This window comes from Mus caroli, chromosome 3, assembly GCF_900094665.2.
Source record: "Mus caroli chromosome 3, CAROLI_EIJ_v1.1, whole genome shotgun sequence".
Taxonomy (NCBI): Eukaryota; Metazoa; Chordata; class Mammalia; order Rodentia; family Muridae; genus Mus; species Mus caroli.
This window is the reverse complement of record NC_034572.1, coordinates 23,245,853-23,272,337: the sequence shown is the minus strand read 5'-3', so window position 1 is coordinate 23,272,337 and position 26,485 is coordinate 23,245,853. Positions and strand designations below refer to the sequence as shown.

Sequence of the window (26,485 nt, the reverse complement as noted above, 5' to 3'; positions counted from 1 at the left end):
AAAGAGCAGAAGACGCCCTGTATGAAACCTCCATGTCCTTGATCTGGGGTAATGATGAAGTGAGGAGAGACTAACACTGGGTGCAGCAGTCTGTTGCACATCTGATGGGCAGGCCTACGTCATTACTTCCTCCAATGTATGTCTGTTTCCTCTGCTGTAACATGGGGAGGGTTAGAGTAAATGATTATCGGTCTGTGCCAGACCTTTATGGTCTAATGAGAACATTTTGCACAAAATCAAGAACCAATTTTTTTTTTTTTACTGCTTTAAGGTTTTCTTTTTTTTTAAATTTAAATAAAACACAGTAAGCCTTCAGGTACTCCACATACACTGAATATTTTAAATATAATCAGATCTTTATCTGCATAAAGTGTCTTATTCACTAAAACTACAAAATGAAATGATTTTACCACCCTTGGCCATATAAGAAATAAGTTATTTATTCATAAAAACATGTTAATTTCCATTGTTGATTACAAATCCTACCTCATTTGTACAATGTTCCTTAGGGATGACACATCTTCCCTTGGATATAACTGTCACTTTGTTACTAACCTATATCACTGGCTTTGTGGTCCTGTGTCATCACACCAGCATATTTATCCATGAAAGCATGGGTTGGGAGTTGCTTTGAAGAGCACCTCAAAGGAAATTTTACTCCAGCAATCCCTTTTGTTTACAATCACATAGGTACCTCACATGCACAAGTCCCAGGCTTCCAGGAACCCATAGACACTCCCAGGATGCAAGAGGAGCTCTGAAATTTGGTCTACAAAGGGCACAATACCAGCTGAGAGGGAAAGTGGATATCCACATTTCAGATCGGAACAATGTGAGTTATTATTTCAGCTTCTTTGGAAGCTATGTTGGAATGATACAATATAGTTAACAGTTCAAGCAAAGTAGAGATCTTGTATGATCAATTGCTTTTTCCCCTAAAGAAGGTATAGTGGAAAACTGAAGGTAAATAAGGTTAGACTCATGCTTCTTAGGTGAAGGACATTACAAAGCCTTTGATTCATTTGAAAGACAAATTACATTCACTGGCCTTACAATGGAGAAAATCAACATTTTTTTCCTATCAATCCAGTGGTCAAGGAGGACAGGGATTCTTCAGACAGTCAGGAATCTTGTCCTTTTTCTGAACTGGATTCCCACTGACATCTTGGAGGTCCCATCTGTGCGTATCTGGTTACAATGTTTTGACATATGCTGCACATATTGACAAATGTTATCAGATGACAAGGACACAGCTGGACAGTATCTTGGGAACAGAGAGAAATCCTTCTTCGGTATTAGGATTTAATGCCTTCCTGTTACTAAGATACAGTAACGATGTCCTCAGAAGTGCCTAGTGTATGGAGTTAGGTAGGCAAAGCCTGTTCTGTCTCTACAGTGACTGAAAAAGAACAGAGAACAATGTCTTGGCTTGGTAGATATGCTCACATCAGGATCAGGTTGGGTACAGGCACCATATAGATCCTTGAGGACCATCAAAGCAGCTCTCCAACATCTTTCATTAATAAGCAATCTCTTAAACAATGTTGTATGGATAACAAGGTAGGCCCCAGCTGCATAAATGAACATAAGAACAAGAGCGTTCAGGCAACTTTTGGCAACTTGTATGGATCACAGTCACAGGCAGAGTCTTATTAGCAAAGGAAATGTGTTTTAAAATACATGATGTAATTTGTGTCTGTGTTTGGTATTATTTGAGCATATGCTAACAATAAGAACATAGCTGCTTTTCTCAAGGACAAGTAGGGGGAATGATGAAGATCTGCTTATGTCCAGCGTCCTTACATCAGGGTGACCACTGTCACACCCAGCCACTCTGAAAGAGTCCAGTGGGTTGGTGACAGGAGGCATCAGGCCCAACTCTGGCTGTGAAGTCCTTAGAAGTGAACATATATGAGCTGTGGTCTTCCTGTTGGAAGACCCTCAGTTGCAAACGGTTTAAGTCCAAACCTCCATAGGCACAATGGCTTCTTTGGTTCCAACGGAAGGCAGCAGGTTTTCCTCTGATAAGAAATAGAGAGGGAACTGCACCAAGAACCCTCGGATCTTCCTCAGTTCTTCCTCGGCTCGAAGGCGATCTTCTTTTGCTAATATGGGCTTGTTTATAAAGTCCCGCAACTGGATTAAATTGTGTACTTCATCATTGGGAAGGCACCGGAAGACCTGTTAAGATACAAATTGGAAGCTGAGCCACTTGCTTAAGAGCAAGCCCAGGTTCTTTATAGAAGATAATCATTCCAACAGGCAAAATCTTTGTTTTGTGAAACAGTCATTTTATGTCAAAGCACAAGCCGAATGGGTTACTGTTTACAGCTGGGTGAAGTGACACATGCCTGTAATCCTGCACATGGGAGCTGAAGCAGGAGAATTACAAGTGTAAGACGAGCTTGAGCTATGTAGTAAGTCCTGGTTTCAACCAACCCAACCAACCTTAGTTGGACATTTTCTTTGCTAAAACACTGTTCATCTGTTTCCATTTTAAAAGGCCACGCCCACATTCTTATCCCAGTGCTATTATCCACAGAATAAAGTCAAGATAGCAGTAAGGAACACTTGCTTAAAAGGAAATTTTAAAACAATAGCCCTACTCAAATTTCACTGGAGATTCTTGTCAAAGGGGAAAACTGCAAGTTCTGTTTTCTCTAACTTTTCACTTTGAAAGACACATATGGCAACTCGTTTAGTGTTTGTATGTATAACCCTTTGCTAGCTGACATATGGTTCAGACATCAGAGCACTTAACCCTTGGGAATCTCAGTAGGTGTTGCATCAAAACAGGGACAGGTACCTACAGAATCAACATCATCCCTGTGTCTAAGACACAAAATTCCACAGTGTCATGGCCAGCTTGATCCCATTATGACCAAAATGTTTTCAGTTTCTCTCCAATTTCAGGGGCTGAACAGGGTGTATATTTGTAATTCGCTGTTGGCACATGACCTGCTTGACCATAACCTAAAGGAGACTCCTACAGGAGTCTACAGGATGAATATAAAGAAATGTGTATAACTGTCCTGTCTTACCAAGGAGACCACACATCTGTACAGAAAGAGGGCTCTGGGAGACACAAAGGAGGACACGTTCTTCCACAGATGGCCAACAAACCTAGCTTATTCCTGAGGTAACCTATTCCACCATCAAATACTTAACTCTTTAATAACCACAGGATGAAGGGAAGGCTCAGACAGCCACAGCACACTGGTATACCACTGATCACCAACTCAGATGGGTTGGGCACAGGTGTGCTTTCTTTGGATCCGGTCTATTTTGTAAATGCCTTCTCAGACTGGTTGGTCATATGCCCCTGATGTGTTTGATGAGAGCTCTGCATCCTATAGAGGACAGGGTATCACTAATGCCTCTTCTAAATGATAAGCCTTATAAAACTTTTGGTCTTTTATTTGGGGGCGGGGGGTCAGTGCTGGGGACTGAACCCAGGGCCTTGCGCATGCTAGGCACATGCCCGGCCACTGAGCTATGTCCCTAGCCCTTTGTTCTTTGTTTTTCAATGTCTACAGAGAGATGGTTTTACAACACAGAGATATATTGATTCTTTTATACTAATAATATTCTATCTGTATCAATAAAACTATCATGAGCATAAAGAAAGGCAGGAGGAGGGGTAAGAATGTCTCACCTTATCATATATGGTAGCGTTTCGAGCTGCTGTTGAAACCCAAATCTCCTTAAAGAATTTGTCACTCACAGGATCCTGAAGGTCCTCACTTGGGTCAGAAAGATAACCCAGGACAAGTCTGAAACACAAGAACCCTCGAACTGAATGATTGAGGTCAGAATTTTCCAGCAGTAACAGCAAGGCAGCTCAATAACAAGGACAGAGATCTTTTGCAAAGGAAGAAAGGGAAGCCATTAAACCCATTAAAACTTCAGGATTTTTTTTCTAAAAGCATCCTTGTAGTATGGCCTATGATGGCCAGACCCTTGACCATGAAGGTTACACCCAAACACTGGCCTGAGAACGAGTTCACTAAAGGTACAGAACTCTATGGAAAGGCAATTGTAATTATGCCCATTTCACAGATAAAGGAATTTAAGTGGGAGAGATTATAAAAATCTGTTCCAGTTCATACAGTCGGTAAGAGATAACACTGGTACTCCAACCATGCCCTAGGGACTCCAGGGGACTTCTGGAGTGTCCTTTCTTTTCCCTCTCTGCTTAATCTCTCCCCAAGCTCCCCACCTCCTTCTGATCTTACTCTTCCCTTTCATCTTCCTTCCCATCTCGTGGGGCAAGCCCCATGCTCAACTCTTGGATACAGAAACGAGTAAGAAAACCATGGCAATCCTTCAATGTTGGAAAGACTGAAAATGAAGAGATGGTCAGCCCTAGCAGAAGAATGAGTTATGGTTGTCACAAACAGAGCATGTGTTGGGAGGGAGAGATGGCTATGGCCAGGGAGCTTTTCCCTTCTATCCCTTGGTTACCAACTCCAGATGTGACTTTAAAAAGTTGGTATTATTCATTTTATTGGAAATAGATTGTTTTCTCATACAATATATTCTGACTATAGTTTCCCTCCTTCTACTCTTCCCAGTCCCGCCCCTCCTCCCCTCCCCTCTGGATCCAGTCCTTTTCTGACTCTCATTAGACAAGAACAGGGTTCTAAGAGAGAACAACCAAACATGACAAAATAAAATACAATAAGATAAAGTAAGCACTATTACATGGAAGCTGGACAAGGCAGCTGCAATGCTTTATGATTCAGAACAAGATCAAACTTTTCATAGTTCCCGTCTCTGATCCTGCAGGTGAGCCTGGGCAGCCTAGGACTGTCTCACTCCTGCAGGTGAGAGTGCAGGACCTAAGACTGTCCCACTACTGCAGGTGAGGCTGTAGAGCCTAGGACTGTCCCACCATTTCCCTCTGACCACTTGTACTCTGTTTTTATTGTGGCACCTGCAATAATTTTCATTTCAAAAGGTCCATTTGTTACTAAAGAAGGCAGATTATTTGAGAGAAAATTAACCAAAACACTGACCACTTGATTTAAAATGTTGACATCATTCAGTTGTCCTCTCTGTATTCAAGCAAATGTAGACTTACATCATTTTTAATGGTTGCTTAAATTCCCAGCATGTACAGTTTCTGTAACCAATTATTTTATGATGGCCATTTGTGTGGTGTCCCATTTCTTATGATGATGAGCAATAGCACAACGGATGTAATTTAGACATAATATGTAATAGTTGGTGATTTTTTTTAACTATCATTAGGAGGAATTCCAGAATGCAAATTCCTGAGTTAAAGAATATTTGGAATTATTCTGAGAGAGGCTGTGCTACACCACACACTCTCTATGTGCCTTCACCCACAACTTGCAAAAGTTCAGTCTATTTCAGGGGAATTAAAGGCAACTCGTTTCTATCTCAGGTTGCACTTGTTTTGCAACACAAAATCTCTTTAAAACAGGTGGAATGGCACCATAAATCCACAGCAATTCTTGAGAGCCATAATCTCAAATTCTATTGCTACTTCAAATAATGTTTCCTGTAGCTTACATGAGAAAAACTTTAAAAAGAGGACCCAAGCAAGGATGTTTGCATACCCCAGCAGGCTACTGAGAATTCAAGCAAAACTTTACTGTGCCAAATCTGAAGGGCAGAAAGCCTATGACAATGAATTAGTTAGAATTAATTACTGAGAATTAATAGTACCATTTGCTTAGGACACATATAAGGAGCTGGAGACTAAGTGTAGGTTATTTCCATGAGTTTATTCTTAAAATAAGAGGTGAAGCAATGTATCTAATAATTTATCAGTTAAGGGCTTGTTTGTAGGAAAACTAGTTAGAAAGTCTCTATCAGCACTAATTTGTTCTAGAATATTTCTCCTGTCAGTGTTGAACTGCATGAAAATGAATAACAAAAATATCTAAAAAAGTTTGGGTGACCTTTTGAGGACAAGATTTAAAGAAAATGACTTTGATTTCATGCCTCTGTATATCTAATATTTAGCCACAAAATGTAGGAGGGCAGAAACACTGCCCCCAAAAATGTTATTTCTGTTCTTTTTATTCCACACACCTAGCATCTTAGCTCTTTCTGAGCTCACGTGTGTAGCTGATGGCTTCTGGTAAGTGATGGTTGTATCTGTAAAGTTGGGATACTTAATGGACTGTTTGGCTCACAGTTGTGACAGTCAGTACAGAACCCTGATGGCTGATTCTGTCTCCAGAATTGATTTCACATTGAAATGTGTCTGTTAGTTTCTATTCAAAAATAGCCCAGATTGGACAATGGATTAAAGTTGCATGTTAAAGAGAGAAAATGACTGTGCTCTAGGCTTCAATATTATCTCTGGGAACACTTCTAATAAAGGGAAGAAAATTGACATGATTTTTTGTGGTGATTTTAAATATATTAATATATTATCTGTTTTTGCCATTGGAGTAAAGTTAAAATAATTGTTCAAGAACAACCGCCTTGATCCAAAGCTGCAGGATCTTGATGATATAGGGCAACAACAGAATATCCTAGAGGCATTCCAGTAAGGCCCCAGTATTGATGGTGTAGCCGAAGCCAGAGCCCTCGAGCCAGGCCAATAACTCATTGCAATGAACATTTCCAAGTAAAGATGTGTGGACAGAGGGATATACCACAGCTTCCATGGCGAGGTGGTTTTAATGTTGTTGTTTGTTTTAGTTTCTGTGGTGGGAGGGGGTTTGCAAGGGTGGAGGGTTGATATGAAGGGATGGGGGACTGAGTAGAATTGGGGTGCATGATGTGAAATTCATAGAGAATCAATAAAAAGTTGTTTTTTTTTTTAAAAAAAAGGACAGCTGCTTTTTAAGCCAGTGTGAAAATTGTCAGAAAAATAACAACACACCAAGGAGTTAACAGGAAAATGAAGTTTTACCAAAGATTAATCCTCCTGTTATGAAATCTTAAATTTTCAGTAAAGAATATGAGCTGGGCACAGGGAGATGGCTCAGCTGGTTACAGGCTTGCGTTGAAGCATGAGGACGTGAATTCAATCCCCCAAACCCACAGTGGTGTGTGCTGTTACTCCAGTGCTGGAAAGGAGGCGACAGGGAGATTGCAGGGGGCTAATATCCAATATATATAAAGAAGTCAAGAAGTTAGACTCCAGAAAACCAAACAACCCTATTAAAAATGGGGTACAGAGCTAAACAAAGAATTCTTAACTGAGGAATACCAAATGGCTGAGAAGCACCTAAAAAAATTGATGTTTTTATATATGCCAAATTTCTACAAGAGAAAATGAGCTGAGAAGAAGAATCATGTCCCTCTATATTTAGTATACACCTGAAGATGTATAAAGAAGTTCACTACTTTAAAAAGAATACTGAAATTTACCCACAACTGAAAGGACAGGACATATTTTCAGTTTACAAAGTGAAATATTTCCTTGTGTATGCTGTAATAGGAAGCCAGTGGGTTGAATAGCAGGGTACTAATTTTAAATTCTCCCTGCTAAACAAAACAAATTAACAACAATCTTCTGAAATATCAGTGGTTTGAAAGAATTCCCACTGCACTAAACAGTTAGTAATAAAGTAATATAGCGATAAAAGCTGTTGAAAGGTACTGGAATATTTTGAGGCACGGCTCAGTTCTTCGAGCTGAGAACAAAGAATGAATGTGTCTGAATATGAATGTAGCCAGGTCTGGCGAGCTCAGTCTGCTAATACTGAAGAAAGGTGGCTGACATGTAGTCAAAGAGAGCTGTACCTAGTACATTCCCTCTCTGTGTGAGCCAGAGTCCATGTGCACCATTAAAGCATGAAGGATCAAAACAGTGGTTTTACAGGACATCTCTCCTGCAAGCAGCATAAAACACAACCTTCAACTATGTCAAAAGCACTTGCTATGTCTTACCATAAGGCCACTATTGGGAACACAGAGGTTCTTGCCATAGATACACACTGAAGAAACCAGAAATGCTAGACAGGACCATTTTTTCAATAGATATATGACCTGCGTTTTCACCCAGAAGGTTGGGAATGGAGATGGTTAATAACCTGGTGATTTACTGTATCTGTAGGGCTAAGCCATACCAAACACCCACAGGCAAGATGTGAAGTGGCTAATAGTCTAGGTAACCTTTGTGTTATCTGTAAGGTCAGAGCTTAAGAGATCAACCTCCCACAACCAGGACCAGAGGTGGCTAATAGCCCAAATGACCTCTGTGCTATCTATATGATCAAGACCACACCAGACCCTCCTATAGGGCCTTAAGATAGATAATACATATAGCTTAGGTCTAGAATCAGTCTTCATGGAGGCAGTGACATGTCCTTTGAAAACAGTTGTGATGCAATTATGCCTCTTTGTGCACAGGGCATTATGTTATATCAGGAAACATTTTTTTTCCCAAATTGTGTTATATTTAAAGATGCTTACGATAAACTACTTAGGGTCGGAAAGCAGAAGTCTGAACCAATAATGGCTAACTAAATCATGTTGAATCAGACTTCCTTCTTGTCTCACTCTGCCAGTCCTGATGGTCACAGAGATCCCTCACAGGTCTCAAGTGAAATCACATCACAGCTGGAACAATTCTAGAATCATAAACTATAGACCTCCTGCCAAGGTCTACAGATGGGAGAGAGGTCAAGGTGTTGGCAGACCATGTAGGGTTAATGTATGTGAAAGGGTTTTACCTGTTCTTTGTTTAGTTCTGAGGGAAGGAGCCAGACAGCAGTGAGCAATGGAGGAACGAAGTACCATGACTGAACAGAGTGAAAGAAGAGCACGTGATAACAAACTGAAGGAGTTAGAACCTCACCAGGGCCAGCAACAGCTCTTAATCCCTTAGGGTCACACAGTCTCGCTTCATAGCAGTCAGTATTCTGTCTATCTTGTGGAAAACCAGAGAAGTCCTTTCAAACCAGGGAAGTGTACTGCTCACACTTAAATCTGAGACCAGCAACCACGGGAGTTCTTTGGGTAATACCTAATATATTCTTGTAATTCATCTGCAGATATTCATGTCACAGTGCCTGTGCAGGTCAGGAAACCTTGTGGGAGTCACTTCTCTCCTTCCACGTGTGACAGCCTGAAGATTCTCTCTCTCCACCTTGTGAGCTGAGGGGATTGACTAAGACCTTCAGACTTTCTGGGAGGAGTGTTTTCACAGGCTAGATCACCTTGTATATTCTGATTTTTTAAAAAGTGAAATTACTTTTAAAATCTTACACAAATCCTACCTATATAGTTTGACCTGGTCTGTAATAAACCAATTACATTTAAAAGGGGAATTCATGCTATTGTACAAAAAAAGATAATAGACTATTAAAATACATGTATGTATGTTTAAAGCCATATATATATCCTCCACTCTGAGGACATGTTGTAAATGAAAAAAGAACCTAGCATGGTAGAGGAGCCAAGGGTGAAGGTAACCCTGAGCCCCTGCTCTGTGGAACTAATAATATAGCCACGGCTCTGCAGGGCTGACCTGAAGCACTCCAGGCGAAGGTCTCGGGCAAAGCGACCAGCTTGATATTCTTTTCCATCCATCACCGATGGGACCGTCTCTGTGTCCTGCACTATGACAGCCATTTCGCTGTCTCGCTTCCCCAGCATGCTCCGGTCATTGATGTTGGCAGAACCTAAAAGGAGAATCCATAGACGAACTCAAGCTTCCTCTCGTGACAGCCACCGACCATACGTTCCCACTCCATGCTTTGTGGCTCACAAAACCCCAACTCTGCATAAGTCATCTAGGGAAGAGGCAGTTTAGGGATGTGGGGGCCTCCTCAGGATGAGCCCAAGTATGAACTATAATATTCTAGGCCAGCCATTGAAATGCCATCATCTTTGTCAGTGATTAGCTTAGGGGATGGCACCCGGCATGGTTCTGGACCAAGTGAGGACATGGAGGACCAAGGGAGAACATGGAAGAGCAAAAAATGCCATGGAAGAGAAAAGGGCTATGTGGAGGAGCAAGGTGATTGGCACCAGGACCAACTGAGAGAGTAAAGGAGCAAATGGCTGTGCAGCACACACCGCTGAGGGAACTCCTCAGAGGCAGCTTTACTGAAATACGGGTGGAGCAGGTAGCTCGCTTCGAGGGCAGCTGAAGGAGGTGCGCTGCCGGAACAAGGGGCTCTGTTCTACTTTCAGCTGAAGGACCTCTTCAGAAGTGACTTAAAGAAGATGGTTTGTGAACAAGTTAAAAATGTCAAATTTCCTTATCCTAACGAAGAGCCACGACCTGGTGCCTCGAAGGAGCCATGGACTTAAAGGTAAGTCCCTCTAACTGAAAAAGACTGCGTTCGATTGTGAGGGAGAGCTGCCTCTGCATGCCTGTGCATCTGCAGACAGCTCCCAGATGCGTGTCCAGCCTCGAACATGTCCCTGCTCTCAGTTCCCAGAATGCACTGGTGAACAAACTGAGGTTTCGGCATAAATGAGCTCTGCAAACAAACCATCAGAAACTGACCATGCTTTAACACAAATGACGGCGATTCGTGTGATAGCCAGAAAATAATAGTAACAAACCAGGGAGTAGCTACAGTTGAAGAGAAAGGACAGGCCTGTCAGAGCTGCAAATGGTAAATATATAAACAACAACAGCAAAAAGGGGAGCTAGAAATTATGTAATACATGTGAGCTGAGATATAAGAAACAAAACGCATTACTTTACTATTTCAGAGAAACAAATACCAAGAGTAAAATGCAACCACACCGCATGTCAGCAGGTAGAGACTCTAGAGCTACATAAAAGAATTCTAAGCTATTTCTTTTCTCTCTTTTTTTTAATAATGACTGTTTCAGACTTCTGTGCATGTATGCATTTTTCTGTATTTTTCTTTTATTGAGAATAGATTCTTCTCATACACATATTGTGATTATGGTTCCCCCCTGCACCTTCTTCCAGCCTCCACCCACTTCCCCTCTCATCCAAATCCACACCCTGTCTATCATTTGAAAATAGACAGGCATATAATACCTAATAATATAAAATAAGATAAAACAAAATCAAACAAACTAGAATAGAACAAAGACAAGAAACCAAAGAAACACATGATAGAGACAGACACAGAGTTTTCACACACAGCAATCCCTTAAAATCACAAAACCAAAAAATGTAATTTATATTCAAAGGACCTGAAAGGTTAAAAAAACAAAACAAAACAGTCCAGGCAAAGCATTATGAGACAAAGAACACCCTACCTCCACCACCAATGCTACTGAATTCAGTTTTTCTGTTGGCCACCTACTGGGCATAGGGCCCAGTGAAACTGTTGAAAGAAGCTAACCTTCCCTTTGTGAGCAGTTCTCAGTGGCAGAGAGTCTGGGTTAGGGATGGGGTCTAGTGTCCACTTCCCCCTCTCATCTGGCTTAGACCTATGTATGCCCATGGACACTGGCACAGTCTCTGTAAGGTTAGATGCGTCAGTCCTGTTGTCTAGTAATGTTGGTTTCCTTTGTGTCTTCCATCCCCACTGGCTCTTAACAATCATTCCACTTCCTTCTTCTGTGGGTTTCTCTGAGCCCTGAGGGAAAGGATTTGATGGGGACACCCCATTTAGGACTGAGTATTCTAAAGACTCCCACTCTCGGCTTATTGTCAAGTTGCAGGAGAAGCTTCTCTGATGATGGCTGAGCAAGGCATTGATCTAGGACTATAGCTGAATGTCATTAGGTGTCATTTTGTGCCAAGGTCCTTTATGAGAATAGTAATAGTTGCTCTCCCCTAGATACCTGGCCTACATAGTGTCAGGTTCTTGGCCACCCAAGCAGTGCTGGATATGGGTTCCATCTCATGGAATGGCCTTAACTCCAATCAGACATTGGTTTGTCACTCTCCCAAGCTCTGTACTACCTGTATCACAGGTGGGTCCTACCACTGTAGATAGAAGGATGTGTAGCTGGGTTGGTGTTGACCTGTCTCCTTTGGTAGCATGCAGGGTACCTTCCAGCACCATTAGGAAGGCACCACCTCAACTTCTCCATGTTCAATGAATTGTGCAGTTGTCATCAGTAACAGGGCCTACTCTCAGTTTTGTGGAGAACCAAGAGCCTTGGCAGTAACATGGGTTCCCATGTGGCTCTTTTGGCCAAAACCTCATTCCTGGATGATGAGAGCTACCCAGCTGGAGCTTCATAGTCCCCATTATTTGGCAATTTGATCCTCCCATTCTATCCCCCCCACACACACACCTTATTTGTCCATAATTATATTATTTCCCTTTCCTAGGGAGATGCATCCCTGCCCTCCAGCCCCTACTCTATCGCTAACTTCCATGGTTATATGGGTTGTAGCCTGATTATTGAAGACTTAACCGCTAACATCACATGGAAGTGAATACATTCCATATCTGTACTTCACTAAGGATGATTTTCCCCATAGCGCCATGCATTTACCTGTGAGTTTTATTATTTAACTTTTCAGCAGCTGAGTAACATTCCATTGTGTTAATGTAACAAAACATTTTCTTTAACTATTCATCCATTATGAATGAATTGATTTCCATTATCTAGACTGTTTCTGATTTCTGGCTACTATAAATGAATGGACATCATTGAGCGGGTGTCACTGTACTAGGACAAAATGTCCTTTGGGTGTATGCTCAAGATAGCTGAATCTTGAGGTGGACTGATTCCCAGCTTCCTGCAGAGCCACCACACTGATTTCCATAGTGGCTGTACAAGTCTTCACTCCCATCAGCAATGGAGGACTGGTCCCCTTGCTCGCATCCTTGCCAGCACGAGCTGACATTTATTGATTTTGGCCATCCTGATTGGTATACAATGAAATCTCAAACTAGTTTAAATTATTTGAATTTCCCTGATGACTAAGGATGTTAAACACTTCTTTAAGTGCTACGTGGCCATTTGTGTTTCCTCTTTTGAGAATTAAAACCTATTAAAATCTGTAGCCCATTTTAAAAATTGGGTTTTCTTGACATCCAGTTTTTTGAGTTCTTTTTATATTATAGATACCAACCCACTATCAGATGAATATTGCGAAAGCTTTTCTCCTATTCTGTAGCTCAGTGTGTTTGGAGGACATCGTCCTCTGCTGTACAGCAGCTTTTTGGTTTCATGAGGTCTCATTTACTAATTGTTCTTAGTACCTGTGCCGACGGTGTTCTGTTTAGAAAGTCTTTTCCTGTGCCAGTGAGTTCAAGGCTAGTCCTCATTTCTCTTCTTTCAGGTTCAGTGTACCTGGTTTTTTGTTGAGCTCTTTGATCCATTTGAAATTGACTTATCAACTATAGGTGGTAAGTCCCCATGGAGCAGTGGTTCTCAACTTTCTTAATGCTGTGAACCTTTAATACAGTTTCTTGTGTAGTTGTGAACTCCAACCATAGAATTATTTCTGTTACTCCTTCCTTGGTACTGTTATGGATGGTCTTAGACAACCCCATGTGATGGGGATGTTTGCGTCCCAAAGGTTCATGACGCACAGGTTCAGAAGCAACGAGTGCTTCTTAGAAACTACTCTGCATAAATAGTTGAAAGAATCTATCTCTCCAGTCTTTCTAATTATATATAAATGCATATATAGAGATATTCAAGCCATGTTTACAGAAATATACATACATGTACGCACCTATATACACTGAGATATGTACCTTTTCTTGGTTCAGAATTACATTTTTCCAAAATTAGATTCCAGATAAAACATTTCACTACTGTTAGATATGATAATTTTTTTCTTATCTCCGTGGAGGCTAGAGATGAAAAAGGCATAGAACTGCCAAAAACTGTCAAAACACTTCATGACATTTAGTTTCTTAAAGACTAGGGAATTGTCTTAATCTAGCCGAGAAGCTACATTTTATTTAAAACAGATGAGCAGGACTCACAGAAGTGCCATCCACTATTCTCTCAACAGCACACTTTCAGACAGGTAACATGCTGGCTAGTTTTATGACAAGCTTGAGTCATCTAAAAGAAGGAACCTCAATTGATAAAATGCCTCAATAAGACCTGAATGTAAGCCATTTTCTTAATTAGAGATTGGTGGGGAGGGGCCAGCCCATTGTGGGTTGGTTCTATGCCTGGGCTGATGGCCTCGGTTTCTATAAGAAAGCAGGCTGAGCAAGCCATAAAGAGCAAACCAGTAAGCAGCATCCCTCCATAGCCTCTGCATCACCTACTGCCTCCACATGCCTACCCTGTCTGGATATTTGTCCTGGCTTCCTTCAGTGATGGACTACGGTGTTGAAGTGTAAGCCAAACTTGCTTTTCGTTTCATTGCAGCAATTCAAACACTAAGTAGGAAAGGTTATTAATTTTCTGCATCCTATTCACCTTTCTAGTGTTCATTCATGTAACATAATATTAAATGAGAAATAATCCTGTAATGGGAACACAGGATGTCCAGTGTATATAAACCTAGAAGGAGGCTGAGTATACACCCTCTGACCCAGAAGATCCAATCCAGAATGTGCATGCCTCTCTCTGGAGCCAGAAAGAGGAACAGGAAGAGTGCTCTATAGACATACATCTTTATCCTTAATCAGAGAAGGATACTGATCTTATAATAGGGCTATGTCATTTCACTGAAACATCCTTCTCTCTCCAACTCCACAGATCTCAGCAAAGCTCATGGTTCAACATCTTGATTGAGGGTCTCCAAAACACAGGCATTAGAAAGAGTATTGGGAAGTACACAGACAACAATAATACTTTAACACTTTTCTGACCTTGACGGTTACCCAACTCTGGATCTGTAGGAAAGGTCAAATGGATGTGAAATCAACACAAGACACCCACAAGACTCTCTTGTTGGAAATACTTTCCTTGCTGATTTTCTCTCCCTCCAACCCCAGAAATCTACTTACATGGATTCAAAATAAAAGTAAGGAAATAATGAAAAATTAATAAGATCAGGTAGTGATATGGCTCAGCAGGTAAAGACACTTGCTGCCAAGCCAAGCCTGATGATTGGAGTTCAATTCCTAGGACCCTCCACACAAAAATGCACAGTACACACAAAATCAAATCAATCAATCAATCAATCAATCAAACAAACAAACAAACAAGCAAACGTTTTGAGAGTACCAATGAGATCAGGCATATGGATAAATGAATGGTTTAAGCCCCAGCTTGTAGTACTGTAATATGTCCAAAGTCCCTTTCATTGCTCTGATTTCTAATACTTTATAGATTAAAAACAAAAACACACAAAATGGTTTAGGAAGAATTCAACAGAAGAGAACTGTCTCTGAAACAGTCCAGTGTTATATGGCAGTGTCTCTGCTGCCGAGGAAGTATGGGGAAGCAAGGGCAACTGAGGCAGACGGCTGTCAGTGACAAAAAGCATAGCCACAGGCCACACACTTACCAATAATAACTGTGTTGTCATCAGCAATTAACAACTTGCTGTGGACGTAGATGAGCTCGGTGACTAGGTTTCCTTCCAGCTCTGCATGTGTTCTCAGACCACAAAACGATATGTAATTTATCCACTTATTACCAACTGGGAATCAAAAGAAAAATGCTAAAATCAATATCACCATGCCCAACTAAGGTACCTCAATTTTTTTGTTTTCCCAGATATATATGCCACTTAAGCAGGTTACTTAGAATACAGGTATACAATATGGTAATGTGTACACACACACACACACACACACACACACACACACACACACATTTCTTTTGCAAATTTTAACCAGGAAAGTACAAGAGAATTTATATTAATAACTTGGATGAGTATCTCAGCTTCATTCTGTTGCTGTAACAAAACTCTGTAGGCAAAAGCATCTTAGGAGAGGAAAGGCTTTGCCTTTTTCTTCCAGATCCCAGTCCATCACTGAGCGAAGTCAGGGCGGGAGCTCCAGGCAAGAGCATAAGCAGGATCCAGAAGAGCGATGCTTGCTACCTCACTCTCTGGCTTGTTCCCTGGCTCATGCTTAGCTCTTTTCTCATCCATCCCAAGACCACCTTCCAAGGGTTGGTGCAGTTCACAGTAGACAATCCCTTACAGATACGTCCACAGGCGAATCTGAGATAAGCAATCCCTCCTTTGAGATTCCCTTCTGAGATGACTCTATGCTATGTCATTAAAGCTAGTGAGGACAATGACTACATTTTTTTAAAAATCATACTGTAATGTCTTTTTTCTTTGGCTGATGCAATCTGGAAATATACCCCAATTTGAACTTTTTAACGAGTTCGTGGGTTAACTACTGAGGAGAGAAGTCAGAAAAGACAACACAAGATTTCAGTGATTCAAGAGGACAAGTTCATGTCAGAACCATAAAATATATGTAGCACATTCAGCGCCCAAAGCATTTTAGACTGTTTACTACGGCTACAGAGAAATGTTGCCAATTAAAGAATCTTCCCCTGGGAGAGGGAGGAGTGCTGTGAACTGCTGTCTTAAATGCATGGCCACCGTTCTTAGGAACTCACAGCAGCTCTGACTACCATTACAAGATGGGGACCCAGCAACATTACATCATGGGTGGGGGCGGGGCCTATGAGGTTCCAACCCTCCCTGAAGAGCTATTGGCACTTGGTGACTGGGGAAAGAGGGACCATTTTCTTCAGTGGTGTAGCTACGGAAAAGTTGTCTACACTTCTGAAGACAATGTTAATTACTCTCAGTGAGTCACTGGAAAACTAAACAATATGAAAGCAGGACTGGGATTGGTTGGGAAGGAGGAGATGAGAGAGGGCAGCAAGAGGTAAAAATGAAAACACATTGTAGGCATGTATGCAACTGTCAACGAATTCTCCCTTTTAAATCATTAATGATAGGTAAGAGGGAGATTTTGTTTAGAGTGAACAGTTCTAGGCTTGCACTGTGACTAGCAGCTCACTCAACTAACAGACTCACTCATCATGTGACAAGACTTGCAATTCACACCCGACTATAGTCACCACCACCGTTTGAGTGTTGTCTTAAGGTCTTATGGTTCCCTCCCTCAAGCTGTTGTTCTGCACAAAGTCCGAGCCCCAGAACAAATGAGAGGACCCAAGCCAAATCACATTCCGTATCATATCTTTTTCTTTAGGAGATTATGAACACAGTAATAGACCAAGTGGAAACTCATGGTCTGTTTGCTGTGCCTCCCATTTCTTATGCAGGCTTTCTACTTTGCCACGGATGCTATAGTAATTCAGGTATCTTGGAAAGAAACTCATTCTTAGGTTCACAAGGGGAGTCTGGCAGTGACAGATCATCCTTCATCTATGTGTGTGGACGATCTCAGAGCACGGACAAAAAGAGCTGATTTGATGTTGCTTCACATTATACCATTCTACATACAGGAAAACAAAAGTCCTACATACATGAAATATTCACAATCCCTCCATGTTAACACATGTTACATTAGAACAGCATTTAAGTTCCAGGTGCGTTTCAACTTCAGCAGCAGGTTAAATGAGATCTAGGACAGCCATGAGAAGGCCCACCACAAGCTAACAAAAACAAACCGGGCAACATCCTCACTTGAATAAAGCGGGTTTCTTTAGCTTCAGACCCTTCATCTGGCCTTTGCCAGGTTTGTTTTTGTTAACGTACAGGAGAGTCAGGGATCAAAGCAAGCTGCTGCTTAACTTTCTCAACCTGGCAACTCAATCTTTTGCTTCAGAAGAGGGCACTCTGTAATTAATCTTCTCTCTCCACGTTTAGAACACGAATCTTTCCCCCACAGAGAGGCCTTATTGTGACTTGTTCTCAGGGTGCTTAGAAACTTTCCCTCAAGCAGGCTTACCACTGAAATTGTTTCTTAAGTTAAAATCCAATTTCTTTCCCCTGAATGACAAAGGCGAGATGAAGGGTCTGGAGCTAAAGAAAACCGCTTTATTCAAGTGCAGGATGAGAAAGAAAAGCAGCCACTGGCTTTGATTCCTGACTCTCCTGTACCCTCACCGGCTCCTTACAAGCATTAGCAGTATGGGTGCCTTCCTACACTGTTATTTCAGTATGTCTTTTATATAAACTGATTCATCAACCCATAGAGACCAAGGTGACACTCTGGGACATCTGCTCTCTCCTGGGTACAGTTAGGCAATGTGCATAACTGTGTCTGAACACACCATAAGTAAAAATTTCCTAAACTTTCCAACACTGATAGACATGTGTGTGCATATATGATAGCGGAAATTCAAGTCTATTTATTTATTTACTCACTTACTTATTTTGAGGGACAGAGTCTCACTATGCCTGTCCTAGAACTCACTATGTAGACTGGGCTGGTCTTGAACTCACGGAGTTCTGCCTCTGCCTCTTCATTGCTGAGTGCTGAGAGTAAAGGCACACACTATCACACTCAGTGGGGTCCTATAGTTTTTAAAGCTAACAAATCCTCTAAAAACTTAAAAAAATTATAAATATTTCCTAAAGTTCCTTAGCATGAAATTTCCCACTTTTAGTTGTACAATTCAGGCCTGGGACTAAGGTTCAGTGGCAGAGTGCCCACTTTGTGTGTACAAGGCTTTCTATCCAATCTCAGAAGTGCAAATAAATAAAGACTATGGTTCAGTAGATGGATTTTTTTTGATGGTTTTGTTTATTTTGTTATTTTGGTTATTTGTTTGAGAAAAGGTCTCACTATGTAGACCAGGCTACCTTCCAATTCTATGAGATCCATCTCCCTCTGCCTCCCAAGTGCTGACTCAAAGTCAAGTACTGCCACATACCACAGATTTTTTTGTTTGTTTGTTTGAGGCAGATTTTTTTTGAGATTTATTTTTCATATATCCCAAGTTGTCCTTGCACATGCTGTATATCTAAGGATGACCTTGGATGACCTTGAGTGGGGATGACCTGTCTATCTAAGGATGACCTTGGATGACCTTGAGTGGGGGTGACCTGTCTAAGGATGACCTTCCTCCCCCTCTTCTGAATGCTTGGATTACAGATGTGCACCACTGTACTAGGTCTGTGTTCTGAATGTCTGGATTTTTAAGAAGTATATTCACAGCGCTATGTAGCCATCACCATGACCTAATTTTAAGACATTTCTTTTCTCTCCCCATGCCCACCTACTTGGCATCCAATTCTACCTACTCTCCTCAGACCTTAGCAATCACCATAAAACTTTCTTTCTGTTGCTATGGATTCACCGAGTAAAGATATTTCATAAAAATGCAACCGTATAACATGTGGCCTCTTGTGCCTGACTTCCTTCAGTTAGGCCAGTACCTACATGATTCATCCATATTGTAGCACATACTGTTTCATTGCTTTTTATAGTTTATCAGTACTAGCCCATCACTATGATTGACAGAGAATGGCAGACCAGGATATCTGATGTGCTTTTCTGGCCTTCATGTATGCACACACAAGCTCATATAATGATCATATAATTGATCAGTTATTGGACATTGTATGGTTTCTGGCTATTTTGACTATGACCACTCACTCATATGCAAATTTTGAATAGATGCAGTGTATATGTATGTATGTATATATATTAGAGAAAATTTCTGGCTTATTTGGAACTCTAGTTCTGAGGAACTACCGAACTGTTTTCAAATGACACTGTACCAATTTGAATTCCCAACAGCAATGTATGAGGATCCCACTGTTCATACGTCCTTGACAATACCTGATGTCATTTTAGCCATCCTAGAGGAGGTTAAGGCATCTCAAGGTGAGTTTCACTTGTTTTTTCCCAGTGGCAAGTGATATTAAACATCTTTCATGTATTTACTAATTATCTCTGCATCTCTTTGAAATTAAATGTCTATTTAGGTATTTTATTTATTTTAAAAATGAGCTAATTTTCTCTTTAACTATGAGTTATAAGATTTGTTTTACATGGTCTGGATACTGGTCCCATATATATATGTGTGTGTGTGTGTGTATGTATATATATATATATGTATATATATGTATGTATATGTATATATATATATGGAGCAAACATTTTTCTCTCATTCTTTCCTTCTTTTTTTTCTCATACCCACTTGAGTGTATGTGTAGGAAGAGCTGCAGCAGTGTTTCCTTCCTCATCTATAGTTGTCTCAAAGATCACAAAGATGGTTATGTCATGGGCTGTTTTCACTAAGTATAAGAAAGTGCTATGAGAATCCCTGGACTTCTGCATAAACAGATGCAATAGGCAACCACTGGCCTGCCTCATAGAAGTGTTTTGCTCATCCTTAAGACAGAGATGACCCATACAGGACTGTGCTGGAGGCAAGTGGAGAATGCACACAGACAGTCCTTGTGAGACTGCTCAGCAATTGTTGATATTATAAAAGTTAATCAATCAATAAAAGTTGCAGAGTATTTCTAGTGTTTCTTACTCACATACCTCATGCATGGGTGTTTTCCTTTGAACACTGTTTTGGGCAATTTAATGAGAAAAGATGGTTTACCTCTGTTGAGCATTTCGTGAGGTGGCTTACATGTAAAGACACTATGTGACATTCACATTTGCCAGGATAGTTTTTTGTTTATCCATTTGAGATGTGTGCATGACGGGCTTTCTAGATTGGTTAAGTAGGAAGGCCTACTCCTACTAGTGTGAGCACCATTCCATAAGCAGGTTCCAGATGGAACAAAAAGGACAAAGGGTATGTCAGCATCCTCTCCACCTCTAATCCTGCTAACTCCTGATGTTCCCTTGAAACAATTGCAGAAGAAAAAAAAGCACGACTTACGCTCTGGCTTTAACTGTTCAAGGATGGAGCTCTCCCCTCTGCACATGGTTCTGAAAACATGGAAAGAGACAGTTACAGACGTCCCCACATGTGTAAAAGCACAGTTGTGGAGGTTCCCCACACATGTAAAGGCACAGTTACAGAGGTCCCCACACCTGTAAAGGCACAGTTATGGAGATGCCCAATAACCAAGTCTGACATCAGTACCTGTGGACATGATCCTAACCCAAGCAGAAACAGGACATGCACTTTCATGAGAAAGTGCTATGCCCATTTTCAAAAGTTACAACTGTAACAGCATTTTTTGTTTTTTGTAATGTTACTGAAAAAAACCAAGGTAGTTATTTTGAGGTGAGCTGATGGAAGGGTTATAAGACTGATCCAGGTTTTAGGGAGAGAGATGGGCTCTGCATGAACTTTCCCTTAGAAAACCTTGTGACGGGAACGATAAGTTTGGGAGTCTTCCCAGATAAGAGCACTTATACAGTCATCCTGCTTTCGGGGGTGAAAAGGGCAAACTCTTGGCAGAGCACCAGGGACAGAGCAAACTATTTTACTGGGCTATTTCCATCGAGTCAGCAAAAACCTGGACATGAGAAAAATCAAGGTTTAAATAACTGGCTCTGCTGAGGAATTTTGGTCTCTCAAACTGTTAAATATTGATGACTCTAACAGACAAGCAAGGGGCACCAGCCATCCTGAGGTTCTATCATGTCACAGGGGGCATTTTCTTCAGTGGCATGCCACCAGGATGCTCACGCCACCACAAATCACCTCTCATGAATGCACCCGCAAACAACACTAAAGGAATTCACAGGTTCACAGAAGAAAGAGGAAGGGGAAAGCAAAGCAAAAAAGAGGTCGGGTGGCCTGAGTGACAGAGGACAAAAGTGGGGGGTAGATAAGATCAAATTATTAGATGCTTGTAAGAAAATGTTATAGCAAACACAGTATTATTTACAATTAGTATGTGCTCATAAACATTTTAAAATTAAAATTGAAAATACTTGATTTGGATGATAATAAAAATTATATAAAAAGGAAAGAAAACAAAAATTCTTCGTTCCATCTGCCTGTTGTATAAAAGTAATTAATACAGCATGCCTGGGAAGGCTGATAGCCTTCAAATAGATATGTTTTTCATAACGAAAGGTTATAGTTTGGGTTGCTGAACAGCAGCCAAGTGTGTATATCATTCAGCTGGTTCAAAAATATCAAGAAACAGTCATAGGAAATAATCACAGCGGACAATATTCCAAAAGGAATATTTGAATTGCCAAGAAAGCAGACAGAGTGCAGTTAAACATCACCAATGTGACAGGGCTATGCCCCACATCAGACAACAGCAGAGATGAACCCATCTTCAGCCCAAATGTGTAGACCAAAGGCTGTCATTGTAGCCAGGTGGATTCACCCCTGGGAACCAGCATCAGCACTAATCATTCACTTAAAATCCTGGCAGGTGAACAGGCACGAGGTGGCAGTCAGTGGGAGAACAAAACCAACTACTAGGCAGGAAGGAAGACCTGGGTCGTCCCCAGCACTGCAAACCAGGCACGGTGGCACACAGATATAATCCATCACACATGCATACTCACAGCACTTGGAAAGTAAATGCAAGAAGATCACAAGTTCAGAGTCAGCCTCAGCTACACAGGGAGTTTCAGGACATCCTGGGCCATCAAACACCACCACAATCCCACCCAAAGGCACCTCAAACTGTCAGAAGCAACTGGGGTCCTTTGAAGCCAAGCAAGGTGCATGTCACCTTCCACCCAAGTGTGCCCAAGGCTTTGAACCCGTCTCTGTTTGGTCCACTATAAAGTCTCATTCTTCCCCCTCATAACCCCTAAAAGGATGATTAGAAAAGTGTAAAACATAAAGAAAATATTCAGGTTGTCCTCTCTGCTCTAACTGAAGGTGCTCAAACTGTACCTGCATTGTGTTAGCACTTACTTCTCCTGTTTTATTTTTCTCTACTTCCTGGAAACAATAAAGGGATTAGTGCATAGATATTTTTCATTAATATGATGTATTCAAATGAATACAAAAGAGGCACTAGCTGGGCATTCTGGAGGCAGAGGCAGGAGTAGCTCTGAAATTCAAGGCCAGCCTGGTCTACATAGCAAGTTCCAGGCAGCACATAGTGAGATGGAGAGGGGGAAGGAAAGGAGAAGAGGGGAGGGGAGGGGACGGGAGGGAAGGAAAAGAGACAGAGACACAGACAGAGACAGAAAGAGACATACACAGAATGACTAGTATTTTGGTGCTGTTACACTTGACAGAGCCACCATGGATAACTGCGACATCTGAATTTCATTACCCTGTAAAGACTAAGGTTTAAAAGCGCATTACTGAGCAAATAAGTAGAAACACTGTAGCTCCCTCCTTGGCCTTCAGGGTACCTGTAGTTGAAGTGCATTATTGCCTGTAGAGCGTTCCCCCCGCCTGTGGAAATGTCTCCCTCGAATCCTGGCAGCAGCGGTATCACAATGTACACCCGATATCTCTGGCCTTCCCTGCAAAAGAAAAATAAAGAAATAAAACCAAGTAGCAGCTACATCACCATCCAAGCAGACCACAGGGCTTTAGGGACAAAGAAAATGCCTCCACACAGCCTTCTTCACTCAGCTTGGATGACTCTTGGATCCCAGCTATCACTATGGGATCTGAGTGCTATGCTGTATGATAAACTTAATTTGGGAGTAAAGGGGGAATTGTGTCAGATTCCTCTTCTACATTCATCATACTTTGCAGGACAGAAGGCAGTTTAAAATAAATCTTGCTGATCTCATGAAAGAGGGTGTAGGAAGTGACTTATACCAAAGTTTAGAAAAGGGTGTTACTATAATGAGACTATATAATTTTAAATCGGATTTTATTTAAATATGTGTATCCATATGTGCAGACATAGATACATAGACATATATAGAGATAATTACTATTAAGTTATGCAGTCCACAGCTTGGCAAATTGTGGGCATTTGATTCATAACTGTGGGGGTACCGGTGCCTATGTCTTAGAAGCAAATATACACATAGGATTCAGTGTGTTTTTCAAAACAGAGTCATCGGTATTTAGGAATGCTGAGGTTCCAGCCCCAGAATGTTACTGGGAATTCTTCAAGAATTCTGAGTGACTAGTTGTTATTTTTTATTTTATTTTTAAAACATTTATGCACAGGTGTGTGTGTGTGTGTGTGTGTGTGTGTGAGAGAGAGAGAGAGAGAGAGAGAGAGAGAGAGAGAGAGAGTGTATGAAAACAACTTGTGAGACTCACTTGTCTCTTTCTACCATGTGAATCCTGGAGATTGAATTCAGAGATTGGTCTGGGCAGCAAGCATCTTTACCGTTTGGGCTATCTCAATGGCCCATACTTTATTTAAAAAGGACTATTATTGTGTATATGGGGCATAGGCACACACGCTACAGCCCATGTGAGGAGTTCAGAGAACAACTTTATGGAGCTGGTTCTCGCCTCCCACTGTTCTTTCACATGGACTCTTGAGACCGAACTTAAGTCAGCAGACATGTGTGACAACCACCTTTACCCACTGAGCAAGTCCCAGCCAGTGTTCATTTTCAAATCCCCAGCTTATAGAACACAGTATCTTCAGGCCACCTTTTAAAGGAAACCGAAGCTTCTTAATGACAGCTAGAACAATAGAAGAAAATGCAGCTCTTTCTTTTGATGTGTATTCAGAAGCCCAGAACACTATGCTCTGATAGACATATCAAGCCTTTTGACACCAAGGCAGGACATTGTCATCGACTAAGGTTATGCTGGGGAATGGTAAAATGGAGTTAGTGAAAACCCTCTCATAATGGTTTGTGTGAGTTTAACATTTTGCATCAGGCTGACTTTATAGCTATCCTTGACCACAGGCTAGATAGTCCACTAGGCAACATGTACAGCGAGAGTCCCAAACTCTTAACGCTTCTGGCTTTGCTTATGAATACACAGGAAAAAGAGAAAGCTTGAGGGGGATGCTGGATACCTCACAGTGCACAAATACAGTTTGCTTGAGCACATTCTCTCTGCTGGCTAATTCTCAAGGGTCATCCTGCTTAAACTGTTTATTATACCTAATGGTCATAGCTCGTCTTCTTGTGAACAGAGGAAGAGACCCTTCTTGTGAGAATTTTCTCTGTTCTAATGGTCAGACCTAACAGCTGGGTCTAAATGTCCATATATTCATGACAACACAGGGCAGAAGTGACCATCAAAGGGACCATAGTATGAAAAGTCTGGCTGAGAAATGAGGCATTTGAGGGAAACTGCTGCAATGTCAGGGATTACTCACTAGATGGCAAACATAGTTTGAGTTGGCAAGAATACAGAGAAGATGTGAACAGCCCTGGTTACTGCCTTGGTTAGGCAAGAAGGCACAGTCTTTAAATGGTAAACAGGACACAGGAGAAGAACAGGAAGCCCTGAGCTACTTTCCCACAGTCCACATTTAAAAGACCGCATGAACCCAAGTGGACACTTAACAAAAGTATATTCCTGTGAGACGTCCCATAGTCATTCCAGTGATGTCCACAGTACCCCACCCACGTGCTAATAAAGCAAGTCAGCTTAGCTCCTAGCCAGGATGGAAGCACTTCTAGGTCACCTTGTTCATTGGAGCTGCCTGGCTCTGCAGTCAGAACCGGGTCACATCTGCCACTTCTTTCCCAGACCGTGGCCAGGAAGTGACCCATAAGCTCTGTGTCTTGCTCATTCATGACAAGCTCATGGCCTGTGCTGAGGGCTGACCTGTTCCAACACACAGGGTGGAGGTTCACATAGCTTTCTATTTGGGGCAGCCTTCAGTAGAGAACCCATGCTTTCAGTGTGCTCTGTTGGCTGGGAGGATGGGGGTGGAGTCAGATTCAAAGAACATTTCAGCAAAAAGTAGGTCAAACTATACTTGATATTTTTCTTAATTATATTTCATTTGAATTTTCATTATGGTAAATATATAAAATATAAAATTGGGCATTCTGTCCACTGTAAGAGTCTTCATCATTAATTGTGGCCCTAATTTTACATGATGCCTTCCCTATTCAAAGCTTTTCATCATCATCACAGATAGAAGTCCCTTCATTCCTACTCCCCAGCTTTCATCCCCCACCTCCCACCCCCTAGAGTCCCTGGCTATCTCTAGTTTACTCTACCTGGATTTTTGCATATATGAGGAATCACATGAGGCTTGTCCACTTTGGTCTAACTTGTTTTCCTTAATACACTACCCTCAAGGTTCACCCAAACTGTGGCATGCTTCAGAGCTCCTTCAGCTTTGTGGTTGAATATTCTTCTGTATTGTGTGTACACATTCATCTGCTAGTGGACTGTTGGGTTGCTTTGCCTTGTGGATGTTGGGAATAAAGCTGCTATCAGTATTGCATTATTAGCCCTCTGAGTTCGAGGCCAGCTTGGTCTACAGGGGGAGTTTCAGGATAACTTGGGCTACACAGATAAACCCTGTCTCAGAAAATAAACAAACACAGTTTTTTTTTTTTTAATTAAAAATAAAAAAATGAGTGAGCTAGTGAAAATTGTTTTTTCATTCTAAGCAGGATTCTACAGGAACTAGAACAAGCCCCAGCCCACTTCCTTTCTATTTATTTTATATGATTTCTAAAATATATTTATTTGTGTGTGTGTGTTAAGATTTTGTGCATGTGTGTGAACGCACATGTATGTGCCTACATATGTGTATGGAAGCCAGAGGCCAAGCTCATGTGTCCCCTTCAGCACCTGTCCACATGGTCTTTAAGACAGAGTCTCGGGCTGGTGAGATGGCTCAGTGGGTAAGAGCACCCGACTACTCTTCCGAAGGTCCAGAGTTCAAATCCCAGCAACCACATGGTGGCTCACAACCATCCGTAACGAGATCTGGCGCCCTCTTCTGGTG

The 26,485-nt window shown here is 41.4% G+C and overlaps 1 protein-coding gene across 4 annotated transcripts in view; it reads right to left on the bottom strand.

The window, feature by feature from the left end:
- Positions 1-424: 424 nt before the first annotated feature.
- Positions 425-26,485, bottom strand: part of Pld1 (phospholipase D1) — a 185,060-nt gene continuing 158,999 nt past the window's right edge. For all 4 annotated transcript variants that reach the window (XM_029475235.1, XM_021157476.2, XM_021157475.2 and 1 more), the window contains 6 exons: positions 22,992-23,105; positions 20,587-20,636; positions 15,308-15,442; positions 9,461-9,614; positions 3,656-3,773; positions 425-2,181 (listed from right to left, as the gene is read on the bottom strand). In XM_029475235.1, coding sequence (XP_029331095.1) covers positions 1,957-2,181; positions 3,656-3,773; positions 9,461-9,614; positions 15,308-15,442; positions 20,587-20,636; positions 22,992-23,105 — 796 coding nt within the window. In that variant the 3' untranslated portion in view covers positions 425-1,956. The remainder of the gene's footprint in view (positions 2,182-3,655; positions 3,774-9,460; positions 9,615-15,307; positions 15,443-20,586; positions 20,637-22,991; positions 23,106-26,485) is intronic.